Source organism: Colossoma macropomum, unplaced genomic scaffold (assembly GCF_904425465.1).
Source record: "Colossoma macropomum unplaced genomic scaffold, Colossoma_macropomum, whole genome shotgun sequence".
Classification (NCBI taxonomy): Eukaryota; Metazoa; Chordata; class Actinopteri; order Characiformes; family Serrasalmidae; genus Colossoma; species Colossoma macropomum.
Window position 1 is genome coordinate 128357 of NW_023496052.1, and position 22775 is coordinate 151131.

Genomic DNA, 22775 nt, shown 5'->3' on the forward strand with positions numbered 1-22775 from the left:
CAGTGCCATTTGGGTCGACAATAGTGCAGATCAGTGATTAATGACATATGAATTAAGCTACTCTGTGTCTGTTGTGAGACACCTGAAATGAGCATGATTAAAAAAACAAACAAAAAATAAATAAATGAATAAGAATGCATGCAGAAGTGCATTTACATATCTGCAAGCAGCAAATCAGGAACAAAAAACATTTTATTAAAGTTGGGGAAAACAGACTTTCAGTGAGAAGAAATGTGGTGGATATTTCACTGTGATTCATGAATAAAATTTGGTTCAGTTATAAATGTATCAGGTCACTTGAATGAGGAGAGTAGCCTGTTAGAGTCAGCCGCCACAGATGAATGGACTTCAGCCAATGATGAACAACTCAAGCAAAAATCTAAATAATGGATATATTCCTTAGCTAATCAGTACTGGTGCAATGTTTCCAAAGCCAAAGATCACTTAAGGAAGGTAATGACAGAACCATCATTTCCCAATTTGAAAGAGTGACATTTCCACAAATCACATCTCTGTGTGTATAAGAATGCAGCACAGACATATATTTTTCTACAGTGTTTGACTATAAATATGCAAGAAGACATCTCACTGCACTTGTCAATATGGGCTCATCAATATCCCTGCTATGACCAGGCTTGCACACACACACCTAGAGAGGCACATCAAGTTACTGATGTGGTGACCTATGAGGAGTCCTGCTGTGCTCAGAAGGACACAGCCTTAAGTGAGGTGCTTGTGCTGGCTGGGTACCTCGCACCCCAGGGATTCTTCACTAAGATGCTACAATATTTTATTAATCTGGAAATGATGTACATATGACTTATGACTATAACTCCATTGTGTTATAGAATTGTGTGCAAAAGTGTGAAAATCAAATGATGTTTTATTGATTTTCTAAGTGAAAATGAGTAAACACTACAGAAAGCACACTTCAATATGACATTTTTCTCCAAATTTTATTATTTTTTTTTAAATGTTTTTGTAAAGTGTCCTTGGGTTTGAGAAAGGTGCTATATAAATTGAACTTACAGCCTATAAATTCACTTCCTCTCCCTCAGGTCCTGTGACAAAGTTTCGGCAATTCCCACCACCATGCCTGTTCATCAGTCCTACTACAGCTACGGGGCGGGGTATGGGGGTCCAGCCTTCTAGCTACAGGCAGGAGCCACCCAGAACACCAGCCCCAGTTCTCAGAGTTCTCCCCCTCCCTAAATCAGTCTTTCCTCACACTACCACAAAACGCTAACAATGGTCCAAACTTGCAAATAAACACTTTCAAATACAGTTTAACTTTCAAATAGAGTTTCCTCCGATTTACAAAAGTCAGTAAATAAACAGCAATTGTGCAATAAAATGTGCAGAAGTGTGTTCTCAGTAGCAGATGTGTTTACACTTAGTATTAGTATTTATTAGTATGCATTAGTATTAATAGTATTAGTATCTATTTACACATAGAAAATCAACAAGTGTATGGAATTTGACCAGCGGTGCGCAAACCTTTACATATGGCTGTATGAGTTTAGTGTGGAGACACTGAAGACTGGAATCTGACTTCTAACATTTTAAAGTAAAAGATCCTCCTCAATCTTTTAAATAATTAATCTTCAATTCCTTAGTGGGACACTGAATAAGAACAAACCAGTACAGAGTTTGGGATCATTAGAGGCCAGACTGAACTCTGTGGGTAATTTTCTAGGCCTAAGATGTTGTTTAAGGCACAGAAGCAGGGTCAGGAAGTGGGCGTTGAACAGGAAACGTCTGGAATGTGAGACTCGGGGGGAAAACCGAAAGTCAAATGAGTGGAGAAAAGCTGCGCAGATATTCACCTCTAATCCACGTCCTTTACAATCTTATCTGGAACCTACAGACAGACAGGGAACACTGTTCTGCACTGATTTCAGCATCTGCAGCTCATTTTATCAACATCTGAAGAACCTTCAGATACCATGTGTTCCACACAGAACCGAGAGTCACCCTGAGACAAAAGAAGAAAAGGTAAGACTGGCAATTTATCCTCAGCAATAATCAGAGTGTCTAAATATTACTAACATAACATGAAGAGACTAAGTGGATCGTAGCCATAAAGTTGTGATTTCATGCATTCAGCTTACATAAACCCACCAAAAGTGATAAGGAAGTTCAATCCCAGTGCAGTGAAGTTTTTCGTGGAAAAAACGTGGCTTTCTCAACTCTCTCTTTTTTCTAATCTAAAAATAGCAGCTCTAATAGAGGTGTTTTATTTTATAATGAAATGTAATATTTAGTAATAATATATATATATATATATATATATATATATATATATATATATATATATATATATATTATATTTTATAATATATATATTATATTTATATATATAATATATTTTGGGCCAAAACCCTTTGTGTTAAATCATATCAAACAGCATCATCTGAGTCAATTCCATATAATCAAGTAAAAACTATGTAGAACATTTTGGATTTCCTGCAAGGTATGCATTGAATGTAGACACTTCCTCCCTTATTTAATTCTGTGAAGTTATACCTATGATGATTCTTGCTGTCCATGTCTCTCATGTCTCTGTGTCTGTTGCTCCCCATCCCCTTGTTGTTTGTTATTTGGTGAAACAATAAACATTCTTGATCACAAAAAAAAAACTATGTAGAAAGTAAGATATGATTTAGTCTGAATGCGGTAAAACTCTACATTCATATTTCTTTATGGAGAAAGAAACTGCATTTCATCTAAAAAACAAAGTGAAAGTAAAATGTAAGAAATGGTTTATACAGATTTCTGTAATCAGTTCAGCTGAATAATCACATTTAGAATTGGTCAAAAACACTGTGAACACAAAAATGACCTTTTTTGCAGTTGAAGTTGAATGAAGTTTTATGCAGTTTGGACATCAAGCAGTGCAACTGATTTCCTTCCTCTGGCACACTAATTAGCTGATGAGTTGAATCCGTGTCCGGTCCCCACCCCTGGCCCAGATACACTAGATACTGGATGGCAACTATAAACAGTAGACTTCCTCAAGGAGAGACAAGAAATATTAAACAAACACACACACACAGAACAATTACAGTGGATTGTGTTTAATGTAGTTTTTCATAAAAATATTGCTTTACAGATCATGTTTAGTCTTTTGCACAGAGCTGTATGGCTTTCAGAGCATAAAGGAGTTATATTTCCTATAGTTAGTAATGAATTTAAAGGGCACCTCCACTGATTTTTCCAAATTTTTGCATAATCCCATCATTGCAATGTAAACAGAGAGATTCAGAATGGTTTGGTGTGAAATGGTTCAGATCTCTTTTCAGTGGTGGTGATAGGAACCAGGGGTCGCCATGACTACAACACAAATATAGACATTTTATTTACTATCCAGAACCACCAGTGAACCTACACAAGTCTTCTGAGTTTATATGGAATGTTGATGATGGGAAATAGTGGAAAATCTGAAATAATACATTTTCTTTGGGGACTATTTTGCCTCACAGCGCCCTGAATGTATCCCTCCACCATGAAATTCATTCAAATATATGGATTAAAATACATTTTAAGCCAAAACATTATCACAAAACTATCATAAAACAGTGTCTCAGTCATCAGGCAGTGAATTCATAACCATTTCATGTAGCAACTTTCTGTGAGGGAGCTTAGAGGTGGATGTCTGGTTCCTATCACCACCACTCTGAACAGTTCTGACTCGTTAAGTTTCTCTAGAACAGAGCGTTTCACACCAAACCACTCTGAACCGCTCTGAACCACTCTGTTTACATCTTAACCGTTCATGTAGAGTTTTTGAAAAATCAGTTACGTTTCCCTTTAAGGTATCATACTGTGATTGTTGACACTGGCAGTGATGAACATTTTTGCAATGAAAACAAAAAATCCAGAGTCAGTATTTTGTCTGTTATTTGCATTACGAGCTTAGTGACCAGAAAAGTAGGAGTTTGCTTTAACTGCAGTCACAGAACTATTTTTTCACAGAACATGCATTTTAATATAACTATTAGGATGTAAAGAAAGTTTCGCCAAAATGATTTTAATGAAGAACACAACAGCTTTTGTTAATGAAAGAACTGATTATAATTGTAATTAATCATGAAATACTCTATGAAACTGTTCTTACTGGCAAAACTTCTCATATACAGAAAGTGGCAGTTATTAATTTTGTCATCTTCACTCAGACACTAAACTACACATGGAATGTTCTCTCATCTCTCTGTGGAAAAGAACACATGAAGGTGCACTTTATCATTCCAAGCAGTAAACATTTACATGCAGTGTATCTGTATGATGAGAAATGAATGTTTCTAAGCTGTAAGTATCAATGATGAAAGGTTAATCTTGTGAATCTTTGTCTGTTGTCTGAGTTTTGGCCTCTGGATGGGTCAGATGAGGAGACTGACCATCTCTTTTAATCAGGGACCTTCATCCATGTTCAGTTTGTGAGAGATTTTAAATTGAGTGATTTGTTTAGATCTGGTTTGTCAGATAAAGACGTTGAATCATATTTCATAAGACACATCTGAGAGGGACGTATTGTATGAAGGCACTAACTCTCTTCTGTCTATTCGAATAGATCATTTATGCAAATTTAGAGACAGCTCATGAATATTTTGCTGCAAATATACAATGAGCTCATACCTAGCTCAGAGAAATGAAATATATTTATGAACCTAACTGTATTCCATGTGTACAGATCATACATCAAAGGACTGATTTTCTGGACTATGAAAATATACATTATTCTGGAAAACAGTTTTGGCAAAAATAAAATCCAGCAATAAATTGAATGCATATGGATTTCTTTTATACTTTTTATGCTAATTAGAGCTTTTACAAAAACAACCAACATTTCACATTTACTGTATGAGGTGGAAAATCAGAAAAAGTGTAGAGTTTTTAACTCAGTAATGAGTTAATTGCTATGACATAGATCAGGGGTCGGGTTTTTCATTCTAACCAAGCAAGAGCACCTCACATAACTAAGACTGAAACTAAGTGATTAAATAAGTAGAATCAGGTTATTTGGCCTGATTTTAAGTACTTTTACCATTTTAGCTGATAAAGCCAAGACTAATGGATCAACATGTTGATGCCATGATTGTAGAAATAATAAACATTTTTAATTTTATTTTGACTTGTCTATTCAGAAATAAGCCTTGGAAATCATTTTGGTGAGGACTATTTTAACAGTAATGTATTTTTTTCTACAATAGTTAAAAAATAGGTTTAAATGTATATGTAAATGTATATATAATTAAAAAAACAGTCCAGTGTATTATTTTTTAGAAATAATAGTAGTAATAATCCTCGTTTAGAGAGTAGTGCAGTCGAGTGGCTTTTTCTTGGATTGTTAAAAGTGAACATGTTCTGTGGTGAGTGGAGCTTTTAGCCATCGCTGAGCTGCTATCATCTTTAGTTTCTGTGGAGCTGAAAATGATACCACAACAAACAGCATTTTGTGTTTATTAGCTAACCTACCTTAGAAGACAGCTAATGTTGGTAATTATCCTTTGCCAGTTGAGTCATATTTCAGTCTTTTTACCAACAACATTATTTCCAATGGAGTTTAACACTTAGACCGGTTTAAACAATTTTTATGGTTGCCAATGACTTTTGTGCAGTACTGTATGAAACAGGGGTGTCAAACTTAACCATTAAAAAGGCCTTATTAAAACATCTCAACAAATCCAAAGGCCAAAGAAAAAATAGTTTTTATTTCATTTTTAATTAATGTTGTGCTATAACCCGAACTGGCCATTGTTCATTCAAAATACACAAAACTCTAACAGTAAAATACAGGCACTTGTAGTAGCCCATGAAAAATATTGCATAAATCCTTGAAATATTCTAAACTTAAACATCCCCAGGAGCTCAGTCTTTTAAACCTGCCGATCTGCTTTAATTACACACCTGACGTTGAGTGTTTATATTGGCTGAACTGCAGTCAGTGTGTTTGGTGATGTGACTGGTGTAGAACAGTGTAGAATTGTGTAGATTAAAGGTTTAACCGCTATCTTATAGGTTGTTGTCGGGGTAGTAGGGTTGGAGCACACATTACGTTGCAGTGCATGCTGGGGATTGTAGTGCAGCGCATTGTGAAACAGGCTAATATTAATAGAAAATTTAAATACTTTTGCTGGCTGGATAGGATTGTGTCATATGAATAGACAGCAATAAACAGTGTGTGATGTGAGTCACTTTTCTGCTACATCAACCTCACTAAAATTTTGGTCCTAGTTACGGCTCTGGTCCTACCAGGGGGTTAAAGTTAAAGTAAAATCTATTGAAAATCTAATGTAAATGTGACTCTGCTGTATTTAGATGGCCAAGCTCTGCTGCAATATTGTGTAATTAGAAAGCATACCATGATATACAGCACTGTGCAAAAGTATTGGGCAGCCAAGAAAACTGTTTAAATCTTTTCCTTTTAAAACACCTTTAAAACACTTTCTGAGGGGAAATCTGGAAGTTGTTAAACTAACCCACACACAGCACAATCACAATGGATTGTTTATTTGCATTTATTGTAATGTTAGTGAGTTTCTGAACAAAAACACGTATTGCCCCAGAAAATTGCTTTACATAATCCAGATGTCTAAGATTTTTGCACGGTGCTGTATGGCTTTCAGAGCACAGTGTTATATTTGCTATAGTCAGAGCTGTATGCTCATTTAAATGTAATAGTAGTGTTAAAATATTCAACTATGAATGAAGACCCGTGACTGGCAGTGATGAACATTTTTGCAATTAAAACAAAAAATCCAGAGTCAGTGTTTTATCTCAGTTATCTGTATTCTGCATTTAATGACCAGAAAAGTAGGAATTGGCTTCTACAGTATAAGAAATGTAGTTTAATAAACTGGACAATCTCACATTTTCCTGTTATTTTCCCATCAGACAAAGCTGAATGGCCGTACTAAGCCAGTGGAGTTAATGCTTTGATGTGATTGATGTCCTGCGTACACTCACCTCCCAGAAATAATGGCAAAGGAATACAGGAAAGTTAAAACCTCTGAAATGAGTCTCCAAGAGAAGCACTCCGAGTTTCATAGGTAAGCACATAGAATGTCTTTATCCAAATTTCTATCCTTGTACTGATCCAGTTTATTTTAATCTTTGCTATGAAGTACTTCTCCAATATTTGATCAGAACAAATAATGTTTTTAATAGAGCACTACACGGATACATGAACCAAAACAACAAAGAAACTGTACCATATGATGATTAATAGCACACTGAATCAAACCCATCAGAAATGTAATGTAATGAGGACTCTGCCCTTTCAGCCTCAGACTGTACAAGTGCCATTTTGGGTGGCTTGTATTATAGTAATGCTTTAGAGGAACTTCCTGTACATGAGTTATTCACTGTACATTAATAAACATTACAGTCACGCTCCATTACAATTACATCATCATTTTGAAATGTTCATTCAATACATTCAGTCATGAGTAACAAAAATAATGTAATAAATTGAAAACAAGTTTACTGTAAACTTCATAGCATGATTATTAATACATTAAACACACTTTGGTTTCTTTTCAAGGAAGAAATATGATTTTAATCACAATATTCAAAAGATTCACATATTGGTCCATTATTTATCCAGTCCCACTTTATATTAAGTGTCTCTAATAACTGTGTAGTTACAAATGAATAACATATGCAACTACACTAACTACTGATGATTAAGTCACTGTTACAGATGGATTACAGAACTACAGTCTGTGTAATTACACACGTCTATCAACTTCAGTTTTGACTCATGTAATTACTCAAATATCTTCTATAAAGGAACGTTCATGTAGTGCAGAGTTAAAGTTACACTTTAAAGTAAGTGGACAGTTACTGTGTAGTTATTATGTAGGTATTAATGTAATAATAGTGTAGTACTATAAATATTGCTTTGAGGGAAATGCAACACATTTAATTAATGTTAAGAAAGTTACATTTTAAGATAAGGATAAATCTGTTGTTCTGTCACATTTCAGAACGGGTTAAAGCTGAAACTGGTTACAGTGTCACAGCACTAGCAACATAAACACTAAATGTTAGGAAAGCTGGCAGATACAGTGTAAGTAATGTCTTAATGTACGTTATTACAAACTTACTTTTACTGCTGGAAAAAATTGCTGTTCCAGTCTGATCACATTGGTAATCACAAGAATGTTATTACCCTTGAGTAATTACATGAGAGAGAGTATGCTGTTACAACTATTAGCATACACTTGTGTAATTACATGAGGTAAAACTGAAGTTGATACACATGTATAATTACATAATGTGTACTTCTGCAATCCATCTGTAACAGTGACTAAATCAGTAGTAGTTACATTGTTATCTCATCTGTTTTTCACATGTAACTACACAGTTATTAGAAACAATTAATATAAAGTGGGACCATGTGTGCGTTAATAGCAATCCTTTTACTCAATAGGCTTGAAATTTGAGATTTTTGACTCAAGTCAACAAGATTTGTTTTTGTTATCAGACATAATAAAAGTCAACTGTTGTGTTCAGGCACACAGTCATTGGTTCAGTTTGTCTGCAATGATCCTAATAAGACATCCTAAAGATGTCCATTACAGTCTACTATGTCTGTTCCAGTCACGGTGAGTCTGGCCCAAAACCTCCAATGATCTCCAATGATTTATAATCTCTATAAAGTCACATCCAGATCCAGAGTGGATCGTTTAGAGTCCTGGTTCCTTTCAGCGGTTCATTCTCATGCTGTCAGGAAGTTTGTCTTTTGGGTTTTTGTTCCTCTTGTGCTTCTTTCTGTGCTTGGACAGTCATTACTGGCTATCTGAGTCACAACCAATAGAATAAAATACAGGGGCCTCTGTTAGCTACAGTACCATGTTACAATATTATCATCAATCAATCTCTGATTTTTACTCCTGCTATTTATTTATGTTTTTATATTTGATCATTTTAAACATATAATTGCAGTGGAATTGCTTCATAAGGCATCTTTTTGAGAATAACATTTCATTCAATAAAACTGCTAAAACCCTTTCTGTCTGTTTTGTAGTGGAAATGAGGGAAGGTCAGTCTCCCCTGTATACAGCTATTTTTCCTTGAAGACTGACCGGTCAATTCCAGAGCCTCTAAACTTCAAATGGTGTTCAGAAAGATATTCTTTTCTCTTCCTCTAACTCATCTTAATCCCATCCATAGATGTTATACATATACACGTATAGAATGTGTGAAGTGCCATTTGTGTCACATATACAATTAATGATAAAGCACTTTGATAACTGTTTGTAAATTTGTATCCTTGTTAATATAATGTCCCTCCACTACACAAAGCCCAATAAAGCATTCCTAGTGATATTAGGTGAAAAATAATCAAGCCACTTTGTTATGCAAATAACTGCATTTTGTTAGATAAATCGTTAGGCAATGGGGCAGAGCAAATAACAAGGGGGCAGGACCAGGGAGGAGACACAGAACAAAACCAACAACAAAAGCACATGGAACAAGAAAACAAAAGGCACACAGTGGAAGAAACAGACACACTTTAGAACAAGGAACTTGTCACAACAAGGCAATTATGCATTTATACAAATTATTACATGAATTTGACTGATTCTTCATTACAGAACAACAGCTATTATGATCACTTATTAACAGACATAACAAATATCAGCTGTTGTAATGACGTCTGCTTCAGTCTCTGTCAGTCAGAACCAAGACCTCAGATGATCTCCACAGTCACCTTTTACCCACATCCAGAATTATTAAATTCAAGTCTTGTTTTTTCAGTGGTGCTTCTTCGTGCTCTAGGGGGAGCTTCTCCTTTAGGTCATGGTTCGTCTCAGTGGTCATGCTTTGAGGGAGTTTGTCCTTTGGGGTTTTGTTCCTTTTGATTTTGTTTGTTGATTTTTGTATTTATTGGTTTTGATTTCATTTTACTTTTCAGTGCTGTCAGTTCAGGGACATTTAGGAAACAAATAGAGACACTTTCATAAATGATTTACTCAATAACTTATTTTAAGTCTTGAAAGTCACCTTTCACCCAGATCCAGAGCTGTTCTTTTCAGATTTTGGGTCCTCTCAGTGGTGTTTCCTACTGATCTTATAGAGTTTCTCTTTCGGAGTCTTGGCTCCTCTCAGTGGTTTTTAGAATAACTTCATTTTATTCTAGAAAACTGCTTAAACATTTTTGTCTTATTTTATTGGGGAATTCAAATGGGGATCAGCCCTTCAGGAAAGGTATTCATTTCTTCAAACTCTTTCTAGTCCAAATTACAGATATTTACTATCGTCATTTGAGAAAGGATTTGTTAGAACTATAAAGTACCATTTAGGGTGAAATTAACAAATAAATAGATAAGCACTTCATCTCATAAGTATTTAATACACCAAACTTGTATGAACTCTTTCATTTCGCTGTTTTTGGAAGAAAACCTTGTATCTCTATTTTTGTCGTTTTTCAGTTTTTGACATCATTTGAAAATGCCTGTTACTCTTTATATTGTATGTAAATTTCACGATGAACTGACCAAAAGAAACAGCCCAAGAGTACTTGGTAAAAAGTCAAGTCCCATTGACTTACATTAAAACTAAAGTAGTTTTTTTTTCTTTTCCTGTAAAGTGACCATACAAGGTTTTGTTCTGACAACAGCAATTTGCTTCTCTTCAACAGGTGATGTGCAGAAAGTCACTTAAAGCCCCTGTCAACATGGTTTCAAATGGTTCAATTTTTGTTTTGATTGTAAATATGTAAGTAGATATGCCACAAAAAAAAAATATTTACCCATGTTATATTCAAGAAATATGTATAAATTAATGCAATTCATTAGTAGATAAATACTCCAAAAATGCCAGCCTGCTCTTAACTGTGTAGACATGTCAGAATGCAGAATGATCAGCAGTACTGTATCCCAGGCAATGTAAACAACCCGGCTCCAGTGGCAATGGTTTAGCCCTACACGTTTGAGCACCACCCAAATGAAAATAGACCACTTTGCTTTTCTTGAACGCTCTTTGAATGTTGAGTAAAATGTGCAAAACTTTTTTTTTTTTTATTGGATGTTCGAAATCTAATTACATTTAGTAGAAAATTTGAGAATTTTGGCTTTCATCTTATGACAGGTGTATCACATATTGTGTTCAATATCTGAACTCTCAGCTCTAACGATATATCCATAACCTATAGCTAGATAGCTAACTGCTGGACCATGTTTCTGAAACTGAGGTCACACAGGCTCTCGTTATGAGTGGATACTGTCATATTTGTGGGCACTGTTGAAAAATTTCTATCATGACTATAAAATAAAATTCAGAGGAAACACTGAGAGTCTTGATGTTGGCAGGGTAGATAACATATTAGCTTTTTATTCTTGCATTTAAGGTGAACCACCGCCTACTGCGCTCTCAGAAATGAAGTTAATCACTTACAGCAGGATCCTCGAACAGGTGGTTAATGCAGATAAGAAGCAGCAGTTTGCTAGGCTACAAACAGAAATCTAATAAACCTTCTTAACAAGCACCGTTAACACGTAGAAAAGCTTAAATAGGCTGCTTACTGGGAGTTTTATCTGGGAGATCACTTGGTGTGAGGGAGAGGAACGTGAGTATACATAATGCTAACGCTGCTCGGCACTTTGGCAGATCTGATGTCACCTGCGGCACATTTAGTTCTGCCCCACTCAATTTTTTTCAGAAAAGACCAAATAATTGTAAACACATCACAAAGACTATAGATAACAGTTAGAAGAGAATCATGAAAATGAGTAGACAGGGCAGACATTTTAATTTTGTCTTTAAAGAAGACAGGAAATTAGCATGTATGATTAAAACTTATTTTTATTTGGTATTTAGAGTGCAAAGTCATGAGAATAGAGACATAAATTTGAAACAGCAAGTTCCAAGAAACTTGGATTGTTCTTCACTTTAGATCTACAGTCTCTGCTAAGTTAAAATGCTTATATACTTATATATGTAGATTTCAGACATCTTTCTTCTCTCCTTCTGATTTAGTTTAATACACAGTGACATACTAACTGCTATGCAAAATACCTTGTTTCAATTTGAATTGTTTTGATAATTTACATCAAACTGTGCATGTGTTGAGATGACACTGATAATACAGTTGCTGTAACGTGTCGAGAAAGACAACACAGCTCTGCACAGCTCACTCAACACAGCATAGGCCTTTGGTCAGCTATAGTATTTTATTTTGGAGGTATTTTCTTTATTTATTATTAACAATTTTTCAACAGTCTTGAAAGTAGTGGGTGCTGCAGCACTACCTGGCCGCTGGTCAGAAAAGACTATACTGAACATTTTCACTTTTATTTTGACTGCAGAGGTCAATGGAGGTCAATGTCTACCGGGACAGGTGGCAAGCTTCAAAAGAAGATTAAAGACCTCTTCAAAATCTTCAGTGTAAAGCAAAATGTTTTTTCATTATCATCATTACCACCAGGTTCCACTGCCAATGTCGCGTCTAGTATCCAATAGACCATGATGCAGTGTTACACAGCCATGTAGCAACTGATCAGCCAACTGTCCAATCACTCTTAGTTCTCTAATATGGCTTTATGTAGTAATTCCTATGAATAGAAACTGCATACCCTTGAACTATAGTGTAAAAATGTTGCTGTTACGTACTGTACTTTAATAGTGTCAAAGCAACCAATTACCAAAACATGGGTAAAAGTTCTGGGCTATAAACTCTTTTTTAAATCTGTGGAATCTAATGATTTTAGATTCACTTCAAATTTTAGAATTTTGCATGAACCAGTGTTATGTAATTTGAATCACATTAATATAATTTTCCATTCATTGTTTTATCATATTTAATTAATTTTCTCTACATCTTTGTTTTGTCTTAAGGAGATTGAGAGGAAAATAATGTGCTTGTTAAGCACGAGCTGGATATGTATAAGAAGCTTCTGAGAAAGGAAAGCACACAATGTTACAGAAAAGTCCAGCAAAGCAAATGGGATTTCAGACAGGGAGTTCTTAATGACACTTTTCTACTTAGAGGACATGGAACATGAGGACCTCGCTGATGCACTGCAAAGTAAGAAATCAATCACATGACAGAATATGATATTTTCCAATTATACATGCAATAATACATTTGGGAATTGTTTTTTATTTTTGCCACTTTGCTTTCCATATTTGATCAAATATAACTGAAATTACAGATTAGATACTGTACAATGTGTCTGTACCATTTCACAGATGTACATTTATTTTTTTAACTTTTATTTGTCTCTGTTTTGTTTTATAATTGATTAATTAGATGAACTGATTGGAATTATATCCAAACAAAGACTGAGGAATGAGTGTCATCATGTACATGAAGGAATTGCAAAGCAAGGAGAGTCCAGCAGTTTAAACACCATCTACACAGATCTGTACATCACTGAAGGTGGAGCTTGACAGGTCAACAAAGAACATGAAGTGAGACTCATTGAAAAAACAGTGTAGACACAAATCAAATGGAACAAGAAGTACAGATCAGATGCAAGGACATGTTTAAACCTTTAACTGAAAAAGACAAACTCATCAGAACTGTTCTGACCCAGGGAGTTGCAGGTATTGGAAAATCAATCTGTGTGCAGAAGTTTATTTTGGACTGGGCTGAAGGTAAAGAATACCAGGACATCCAGTTCATCTTTCCACTTCCCTTCCGAGAACTGAACCTGAAGAAAGGAAGTCAGAGTTTGATGAAGATCATCAATCTATTTTTTCCAGAGACAAAAGGACTGAGATTAACCGATCAGAATAAAGTCCTGTTCATCTTTGATGGACTGGATGAATGTCAGCTTCCTTTAGCATTCCAGAAAAATGAAATCTTAAATAATGTTACAAAAGAAGCCCCACTGGACGCTGTGATGACGAACCTCATCAAAGGAAATCTGCTGCCCTCTTCTCTGATCTGGATAACCACTAGACCAGCAGCAGCCAGTATGATCCCTGCTGAGTGTATCGACCGAGTGACAGAGGTGCGCGGCTTCACTGATGAGCAGAAAGAGGAATACTTTCAGAAAGAGAATCAGTGATCAGAAACTGGCCAACAAAATAATTGATCACATCAGAGAATCAAGAAGTCTCCACATCATGTGCCACATCCCCGTCTTCTGCTGGATCTCAGCCACTGTACTTCAGAGAATTCTGAAACAAACGGAGAGGGAAAATACACCAACGACACTGACGGAAATGTACACCTGCTTTCTGATCTTTCAGACCGTACAGGGGAACCTGAAGTACACTGGTAAGAATGTCTTGGACATACCATGGGATAAAGAGGGCCTTCTGTCACTGGGAAAGTTGACTGATCTTCCACACAGAAGATCTAGAAGCCTGTTGAATTGACCCCAGTAATATATCAGTGTACTCAGGACTGTGTACTCAGGAGACAGGCAGATTTCTTGGCACAGTTTACAGCTTTGTACATCTCAGCATTCAAGAGTTCCTTGCTGCCGTATTTGTGTACGTTTCTCTCATAAATGATAATAAGAATGTTTCAATCTAAATCACAGGAGTGCACAAAAACACAAGTCAATGATTTGCTCAAGACTGCAGTAGACAAGGCTTTGAAGAGTGACCATGGACACCTGGACCTTTTCCTTCGCTTCCTTCTGGGTCTCTCTCTGGAGTCTAATGAGAAGCTCATCCGAGGTCTGCTGACCCAGAAAGGAAGCAGTTCTGACTGCCAGAAGGACATAGTTGAGTACATCAAGTCAAAGTTTAAGGAAAATCCATCTCCAGAGAGATCAATCAATCTCTTCTACTGTCTGAATGAGTTAAATGATGATTCTCTAGTGAAAGAGATCCAGAGTTACATGAGCTCAGGACGTCTCTCTGAAGCTAAACTCTCACCTGCACAGTGGTCAGCTCTGGTCTTTGTGCTGCTGACATCAAAAGAGAAGCTGGAGGAGTTTGACTTAAAAAAGTTCATCAGATCAGATGATTGTCTTATCAGACTGCTGCCGGTGGTCAAGGAAGCCACATCAGCTCTGTAAGTAAAACCTGTTTCTCATATATATGTGTATATATATATATATATATAAAAGAGACACACACACACACACACACACACACACACACACACAGGTGCAGACCCCCATACCCTTCATGTGTCTGGCAGAAAACTGAGATCACTTCCAGCATCACATGTAATGCAGTCGATTATACATATGTCAAGATATATAGCATATTTTTTCGTTCAGATTGCTTCATCATAACGGGAGTTATAGCAGAATATTCAGGGGCTCATTTGAGTGAATTTCCCTGTATCTGTATGGTGTATTCAACATGCAGAGATCTGTATTGATAATACAATAAGAAAACAAATAATGGAATAGTAAATTATATCATTGAACAGACCCCTGAGGACCCTCATGGTGGGTGTAATTCTGTGAGGTGGCAGTAAGTTTTGTTCAGATTTCTTTCTCAAATAAAAAGGTTTTTTTTTATTCTTATATTTGTGGAAATATAAGAATATACAGTTTAATTTGAAAAAAAAAAACTTAATCTTGAGATTAAGGTCAAATTTTAAAATAGGTGTCCATGATAATGCCTGTCAATTTCAGGTGGTGTAATCAGTTATACTATTCATTTCCAGTCATTCCAATTGTATAGTAAAAATCCTTTATATAAGGAAATATATTTTAAAGTGTTATAATTGCATTATGATTTATGATAATGTACGTTGAGCACTATGGTTGTCATTCTATTTTTTAAACAAAAATGGCTGACATTAGATATCTAATAAATATGTTTTATTAAAGGACAAGTTTACTGTTTTTCACCCTGACCTTATTAAAATTGTTATTTGCATTATTTATAATTGTTCATTGTAACCTGTAACTGTAACCTGACAGAGAGAAGCTGTTCAGCTCTGATTAAAGTCCTCAGCTCAGAATCCTCTGTGCTGACTTTTCTGGATCTGAGCAGGAATCCTGTACAGGACAGAGGAGTAGTGCAGCTCTCTGAAGGACTGAAGAATGCAAAGTGTAAACTGCAGAAACTGAAGTGAGTTAATCTCTAATTAAGTAGACTGTATCAGTCTCTGAGTGTCAGAGTGTCTCAAGAAAACCACCATGCCAACATTGGAGAGAAGAGCAGAGAAAATTCATATCTGTAGATGTTAATCTGAGAGAAACAAAACATTAACAGGTTTAATACAGACCATCAACATCCTCAACAAGCTGGTATAGACACACTGACACCATCCTGTATCTGAAGCATAACTGGATTAGGTTTTGGTTAAAGATAGGGTTAGGTTTTAGATTGAGGCTAAGGTTAGGATTAGGATCAGATTTTGTGTTCAGATTAGAGTTAGGGTTAGGGGTAGGGGTAAGGCCAGCTACAGGGTTAGGTTATGGGTAGGGTTGGGTAAGGTTAGGTTTTGCTTAATGAAAGTACCATATTGAGTCTACTTCATGTAACATATCAACAATACATCTACTTAATGCAAGTAATGTATAAACAGTACATCTTCAAGATATTTACCTCCATGTATTCAGAGGGTCTTTGTTTTTAGGCCATATTATTAAAATTAAACTTTCTATATTGTATATTATATACTCTGTAAGTATTTATCATATTCATTATTGGGTCATGCACAAACGTGGTATATTGTCTTGTGTTTCACTAAAAGGTAATACATTTTTGTTCTCTCCATAGTCTTTCATTCTGCAGTATAACAGAGGAAGGATATGCTGATCTGGCTTCAGCTCTGAAATCAAACCCCTCATCACACCTGAAAGAGCTGGATCTCAGAGGGAACGATCCTGGAAATACAGGAGTAAAGAGGCTCACTGATCTACTAGAGGATCCACACTGTAAGCTATGGACAATAAGGTAAACAGTTTCTACGTTATAGCTTCCCAGTCAACCTAGCAAAAAACAAATATATATGATGAACATGTAAATGTTGATTTTTTTCAACCATTGCTTTCCTTTAATTAATGACATTTGGGTCTTTATTTATTATGTGTAGTTTTGTTAAAAGTGTAAGTTATTTTCAAAGGAAAAATCATATGAGATGTACATTTATATAGAATTCAGAGTAGCAGAGAAGTGTGAGGTTTAGTCAATGTAAAATTGTGAAAAATGTGATTCTCTTTCTTCAGACTGTTGAACAGTTCTACTGCAGAGGAAGTCTGTGATGTTCTGACTAAAGTTCTAGGAATAAACCCCTTACTGCTGAAAGAGCTGGATCTGAGTGGGAAAATACAAGGAGATTCAGAACTGAAGAAGATCTCTGATCTACTGGAGGATTCACACTGCAGAACTCAGATACTGAAGTGCGTAATGTAATTTATTATTGCACTTGTCATTGTTATTATTATTATTTTATTAGGTACATGATAACTAAAGAAACTTACGTCTGTCACCTACACAAGATGACAAGATTGAGACAACTTTTAGATATATTTTTAAAGGATAATGAATAAAAAAATGGTTAAAGTATGCTTTACTGAAATGTCTTAAAATCTACACACAGGTTTTTATCACAGAAAAGAAAGATCTCATTAATCTTTTCTCCACAATTCCTCTCTGTCTACAGGCTGAATAAGTGCAGTATTACAGAGAAAGGCTGTGCTGCTCTATCATCAGCTCTTTGTTCAAATCCTTCACACCTGATAGAGCTGGATCTGAGTGAGAATAAACTAGGAAACTCTGGAGTGAATCCGATCTGTTCTCTACTGAGCTATAAGTTCTGTAAACTACAGAAACTGAAGTGAGACCAAGTTCGATCCTGGAAATACAAAATTGAAGACGCTAACTGATTCACAAAACGATCCACACCGTAAACAGAAGGTAAATATATTAATTTACCCAGAAGTAGCACCTGAAATTTACTCAGCAATGTATTACATTCCAATAAATGAAAAGAAACATACTCAGAAAGTATAAACATTGAAAGTAGTCCTTCTAAATACACTTGTAATAACTGGTTACTGTAGAATACTGCATACTTACACACAGTAAAGCATAATACAATATCTCACAATATTAACATTGTTTTCCTTTTTTTCCTTTCAGTGTGGATGGCTGCTTTAAAAAGTCTTTATATAAAAGAATATCGGATGACAAGTCACAGACAGCAGCAAAAATCTGGATGGACAGTCACCATGTCAAACAGAGTGGGTCTCTGCTGGCTGGCTGGAGTCCACTTAAATGTGATGTGCTAAATGGATGAGAAACAGCTGTTCCAACATCAGGAATGAATAGGATGGTCATGTTATTTACTTTTACCACAGTACCAGTCAAAAGTCTATGTATGTGTTTTTAAATCAGGCTTTGATCCTTTTCTGTTTAAACTTAAATTTTGGGCTCCCCAGTCAAATTCCACGTTGTGTTGATTTTTTGAGTAGAATAAGTAAAAAAAGCAACTTTTATAGAAAACAAACTTCAGCACATTTTAATCAATTATTGTTTGTTTACTTTTTAAAAGAAAAAAAAAAGACTAAATGTGATCTTTGCAAAAGTTATGGCACATTTTCTTTTATAGTGTTTATTTTGTCGAAATTTATGTTTTTTTTAAGTTGAAAATGGGCTGTGTTTCAGTTTGTCCCTAGTTTAAACTAGTGATAGCTCTTCCGATCACTATACTCAAATGTTGGCTACACAACGTTTGAATCATTTATGGCTGCTAATGCACAGATATACTAAATCTGTAGGTCCAAGATGTTTTACTTTATCTATTGTATGAAGACAGAATTGTGGAGTTATTCTGTTTTTGTCACCACTGGTTAAAAACTGCTATTATACTTAAAGCATTAATAGAACATGTGAAAAATCTCAGTACAAAATCATCAAACAATCATTCACACAGTCTTCAGAATGTGAATGATAAGTGTCTATTTTGATATTTATTTTGATATCAAATTATTATTAAATATCAAAATTCTTAAAAAAAAAAGAAAAAAAAAAGAATCCTACTTTGAACTCGAAGTAGTGCACACAGCCTTAAAATGGCTGGCATGTATTTCCAATGGTATTTGCCAGCTTTTAATTTTTACATTTTTGTTTAATGCCGAATTCTTGTAAGAATCTTTGTTTTCAACTTATTACCACCTCTAGTATATTGTTTTTTCCACTAGCACCACTGTGGATTTGTAGTATTATATCAATCATACTGTAGTGATACTATATATTTACAATTTATTGCAAAAAATTTAAACATGGACATTTCAGTCTTATAACATTCAAGTGTCATTTTTTACTTCTATACTCTAAATATCCAGAGATATTTTCAGTAAAGAAGTGAACAGAAAAGCTGTATCTGTGTATTGTTGGAGGAGCCTGACTCACATTTCACAGGAAAGTCCTAAAATTCAGAGATTTGTAATGCATCTCACACAGAACACTTTACTGTCTTTCAAAGATCATGGGGAGAAACTTACAATAGCTGAATGTTTTCCATTGTTTTTAATAAAATTGCTTAAAGTGTTAATTTGGGTAAACTAAAGAATACTCAAGAAATGAGAAGAATAGCCTTTTTAATAAACAGCGTAAATGTTGAGAATGTTAAAAAAAAGTATTGCAGTAACCATCTTTGTGGTTGCATCTTGATGCAAAGCTGTGGACATGCTTCTGTACATTTTCTGCTGTCTAAATACATTTTTGTGAAATCACCACACAGTTTGTTAATATAGAAAAGATGATGGTCTTCAAAGGGACTAAAGGAATGTCTATGTTTTAGTATGAAGCTAAGCTTATAAACAAACCCATTTTTTGTTTCTTGTGTTGTCTTTGTGTTTGTTAATCATACATAGTTAATTCCTAGTTTTGTTTTACACATACAATGTTTTCCCATATGTTTGTCTTGATATGAATAAATCTACTCAATTTCCTCAATCTTCTGTCTTATGAATTGAAATTTAGATAGTTACAGCTATTTATAAATCCAACAGTATGATCACATTATTAATTACAACATTACAACAGTTTCTCATTAGGCTGAATGAATAACTGACTCTAAATGTAGGTATTGTGATATAAACTCTGTCTGTTCTACAGTTTCTCATTAGGCTAATTGGGATTTTTCTTCTGTAAAGCTTGTCCAACCTCACAACATGAGCTATGAAAGAATGTGTGGGTCAAAGCCTCCATAAATGTCAAACCACACATGCTATTATTTTTTTCTTTTTGAAAGGCAGAGCTATGATATCATCTGGCACCAAGATTCAGATTTTAGACTTTACAAATTTTTGACCAGATTAAGAACCAAAAAATGGTCTTGTTAACCTAATCTGAGGTAGTCTGTAGTAGAGAGCAATCAGATTTAGCACTGTGACATCACATGATTATAAAGTCATTGGAGAGGCTTGTCCTTAGTCACTTCAGGACTCATGTGGGCGTGGCATTGGATCCCTTACAGTTTGCCTATTGGCCACGTGTTGGGGTTGAGGGTGTCATGATCTACCTGTCGCACAGGACTTACTCAGTCTTAAGACGGCAGGGAGCACTATGAAAGTCATGTTCTTTGACTTCACTACTTCCTTCAACACCATCCAGCCCCTCCTGCTGAGGGACAAGTTGAATTTGGCACAGGTGGACACTGCCCTGGTATCCTGGATCACCGACCGTCTATCCGGCAGGCCCCAGTTTGTGCAGCTACTCTGCATTTTCCATGATCATATTTTAAGTTCTGCTTATCTACCTATTGTTCGTTATTTCCTCCTGCCTCAAAAATGAAAGTGGTTTGATCCCCTGGTGAACACCTCTAGTGTGTAACTTCTTCGTTGTTGGCTGTAGAGGGCAGTTAGTGGCTCTTCACCATGTCTGACCTGTTAAAATGAAAACAAAATCAGGATTTCACAACCTAAAACAGCAGAGAGAGACAGAGAGAATGCAAAAGAAGACAGGCCAATTCTCTGATTTCTTTCAGAGACAAGAGGATCGTAAAGTGCCAAACAGTGAATATTTTGTAGCAACATGACCTACAGTTAGCTCGGTTAGCTAACGAAGAGCCACATTTGCTGTCATCTGAAACAAGTGCACGCTGATAGAGAAGCACAGGACTTGATTCAGTGCAGCAAGTAAGATTTCTTTTAAACAGTTAATGTAATGTAATGTGTTTCTGCCATTACAACCCAGTGAACTTCACCTCAGCCCAGCAGCCAGCCTGTACAACACACTCTGTTAGTTCAGGAGCAGCCAGTGCTACAACACGCAGTTACTGAGGGAGACAGAGCAGCGTCTCTTTTTTTCATTAGGACATCAGGCAAGGTGAGCTCACCAAAGTAGATAGCTAAGAGGTAACTGTCAAGCAATCATTTATTGAGCAGTTTCAGAGAAGATGAGAGTAAATATATTTAAATGCATTTGTGGATGTTTTTCTCTTTTGAATTTCCCTCTAATTACAATGATTGTTTTGAACAGAGACCAAGTTTAAGTCTGAACTACAGCAAGATTAAGGAGCAAAGCACACTTACCTTGTTGACTGTCAGCTGTTTAACTATTAAATGCATACCAACAAACTTAGTAAAGAAATACACCTTAATAAATATATTATTTTTTGCCTTTCCTTTAACTTCTTTAGGGGGCTGTTTTTGCTCCCTGGCTTTTCACTTTTTACATCTCCAATTTCATGTATATCTCTGAGATGTGTAATAATACATAATAATACACTAATAGACTGAACAAGATCATTAGAAAGGCTGGCTCAGTCCTGGGGGGTTGAAAAAGACGCTGAAGGGGTGGTGGAGAGGTGGATGGTGGCAGAGGAGTCAGTGATCATGAAGAACGCCTCTCACTCCACAAAACACTGCAGGGACAGAGGAGTACAATGAGCAGCAGACGGCTCCAGCCTCTGTTTTACCAGACCTATGTGTATTCTATGTTGGTCTTGTTTTGTGTGCTTCTGGACACTCTAACTTCCCTTTGGGGATTAATAGAGTGTTATCTATCTTATTTGTTGAGGGAACGGAACAGTGCTACAATTTGCTAACACAGAACCCACTATATTCTGCTACATTTATCTGTTTAGTTTCTCTTTTTTGAGAATCTTCTTCATCTGGATGAAAATAAATAAATAAATAAGTGGACCCACACTCCACAAAACAAGAAATTGTTATCGGACAGCAGAGAGGCAGACCTAAGTGCAGAGAGGGAAACTAAACGTTGAGTGATTCTAAATGTTGGGGTTGAGGCGGCTCAGCGCCAGACTCAAACCTCAAAAATGGGAAAAACGCCTCAACGAATGGAAAAGGCAAACAAAGGGGACACTGAAAACAGCTCAAACAAAGGCTGAGATAGAAAAGGGAAGTAAAAGATAATCAGAAACAAAAGACACTTCCTCTGTGATTCTGAGTGGAAGATCAGCTTTATGTTTCACCTGTTTGCTCTTTGTGGAACAAACACCTTTGTACAGAGCCGTTTCTGGTTTAAGCCTTCCTTTTGGCTTTTAAGCAGTTTTGGGGCCATTTATTCTTTTTTTTTCCAGCCCTCTTTTCTTTTCCTTCCTCTTTCCTTTTCGTCTAAATACCCACCTGGGCTGAGTACTGTACCGGTCACCCCTCTACAAAGGCGTGAAAAAGGGCTGCTGTTTGCCACAGCCTTAAGTAGAGGAGTCCACAGGTGTGTCAGGTTGGGCCTAATCAGCCAGAGGGCTCCTGGGAATTGGAGTTCCCTGAACTTGTGGCACATCGCCACCGTCGCCCTCTGCTTGAATTATATCTGTGGTAAGAAAACTCTTTATCCTCCACTTCCACTAAACATGACCTGGTCACTGGGTAGAAACGATTGTATGATTTCTCTATTTTTGGAAGGACTCTAAAATGTGTTCAGAACTGCTG

The 22775-nt window shown here is 36.0% G+C and overlaps 1 protein-coding gene and 1 pseudogene across 1 annotated transcript; both read left to right on the forward strand.

Annotated features, from left to right (window-relative positions):
* The first annotated feature begins 1734 nt into the window (after positions 1-1734).
* Positions 1735-14984, forward strand: LOC118804668 (annotated as a pseudogene).
* A 682-nt stretch (positions 14985-15666) lies between these two features.
* On the forward strand, positions 15667-18410 carry LOC118804670 (ribonuclease inhibitor-like). The gene is made up of 6 exons (XM_036565253.1): positions 15667-15685; positions 15846-15996; positions 16651-16827; positions 17100-17273; positions 17537-17790; positions 18016-18410. Exons 1-5 carry the CDS (start codon positions 15667-15669, stop codon positions 17712-17714), a joined length of 699 nt encoding a protein of 232 aa, XP_036421146.1. The 3' UTR covers positions 17715-17790; positions 18016-18410.
* The last annotated feature ends 4365 nt before the right edge of the window (positions 18411-22775 follow it).

Coding starts and splice junctions, on each gene's coding strand:
- LOC118804670 (XM_036565253.1), top strand. Junction 16,828..17,099: donor TGTAAGCTATGGACAATAAG/GTAAACAGTTTC, acceptor CTCTTTCTTCAG/ACTGTTGAACAGTTCTACTG. Junction 17,274..17,536: donor TGCAGAACTCAGATACTGAA/GTGCGTAATGTA, acceptor CTCTGTCTACAG/GCTGAATAAGTGCAGTATTA.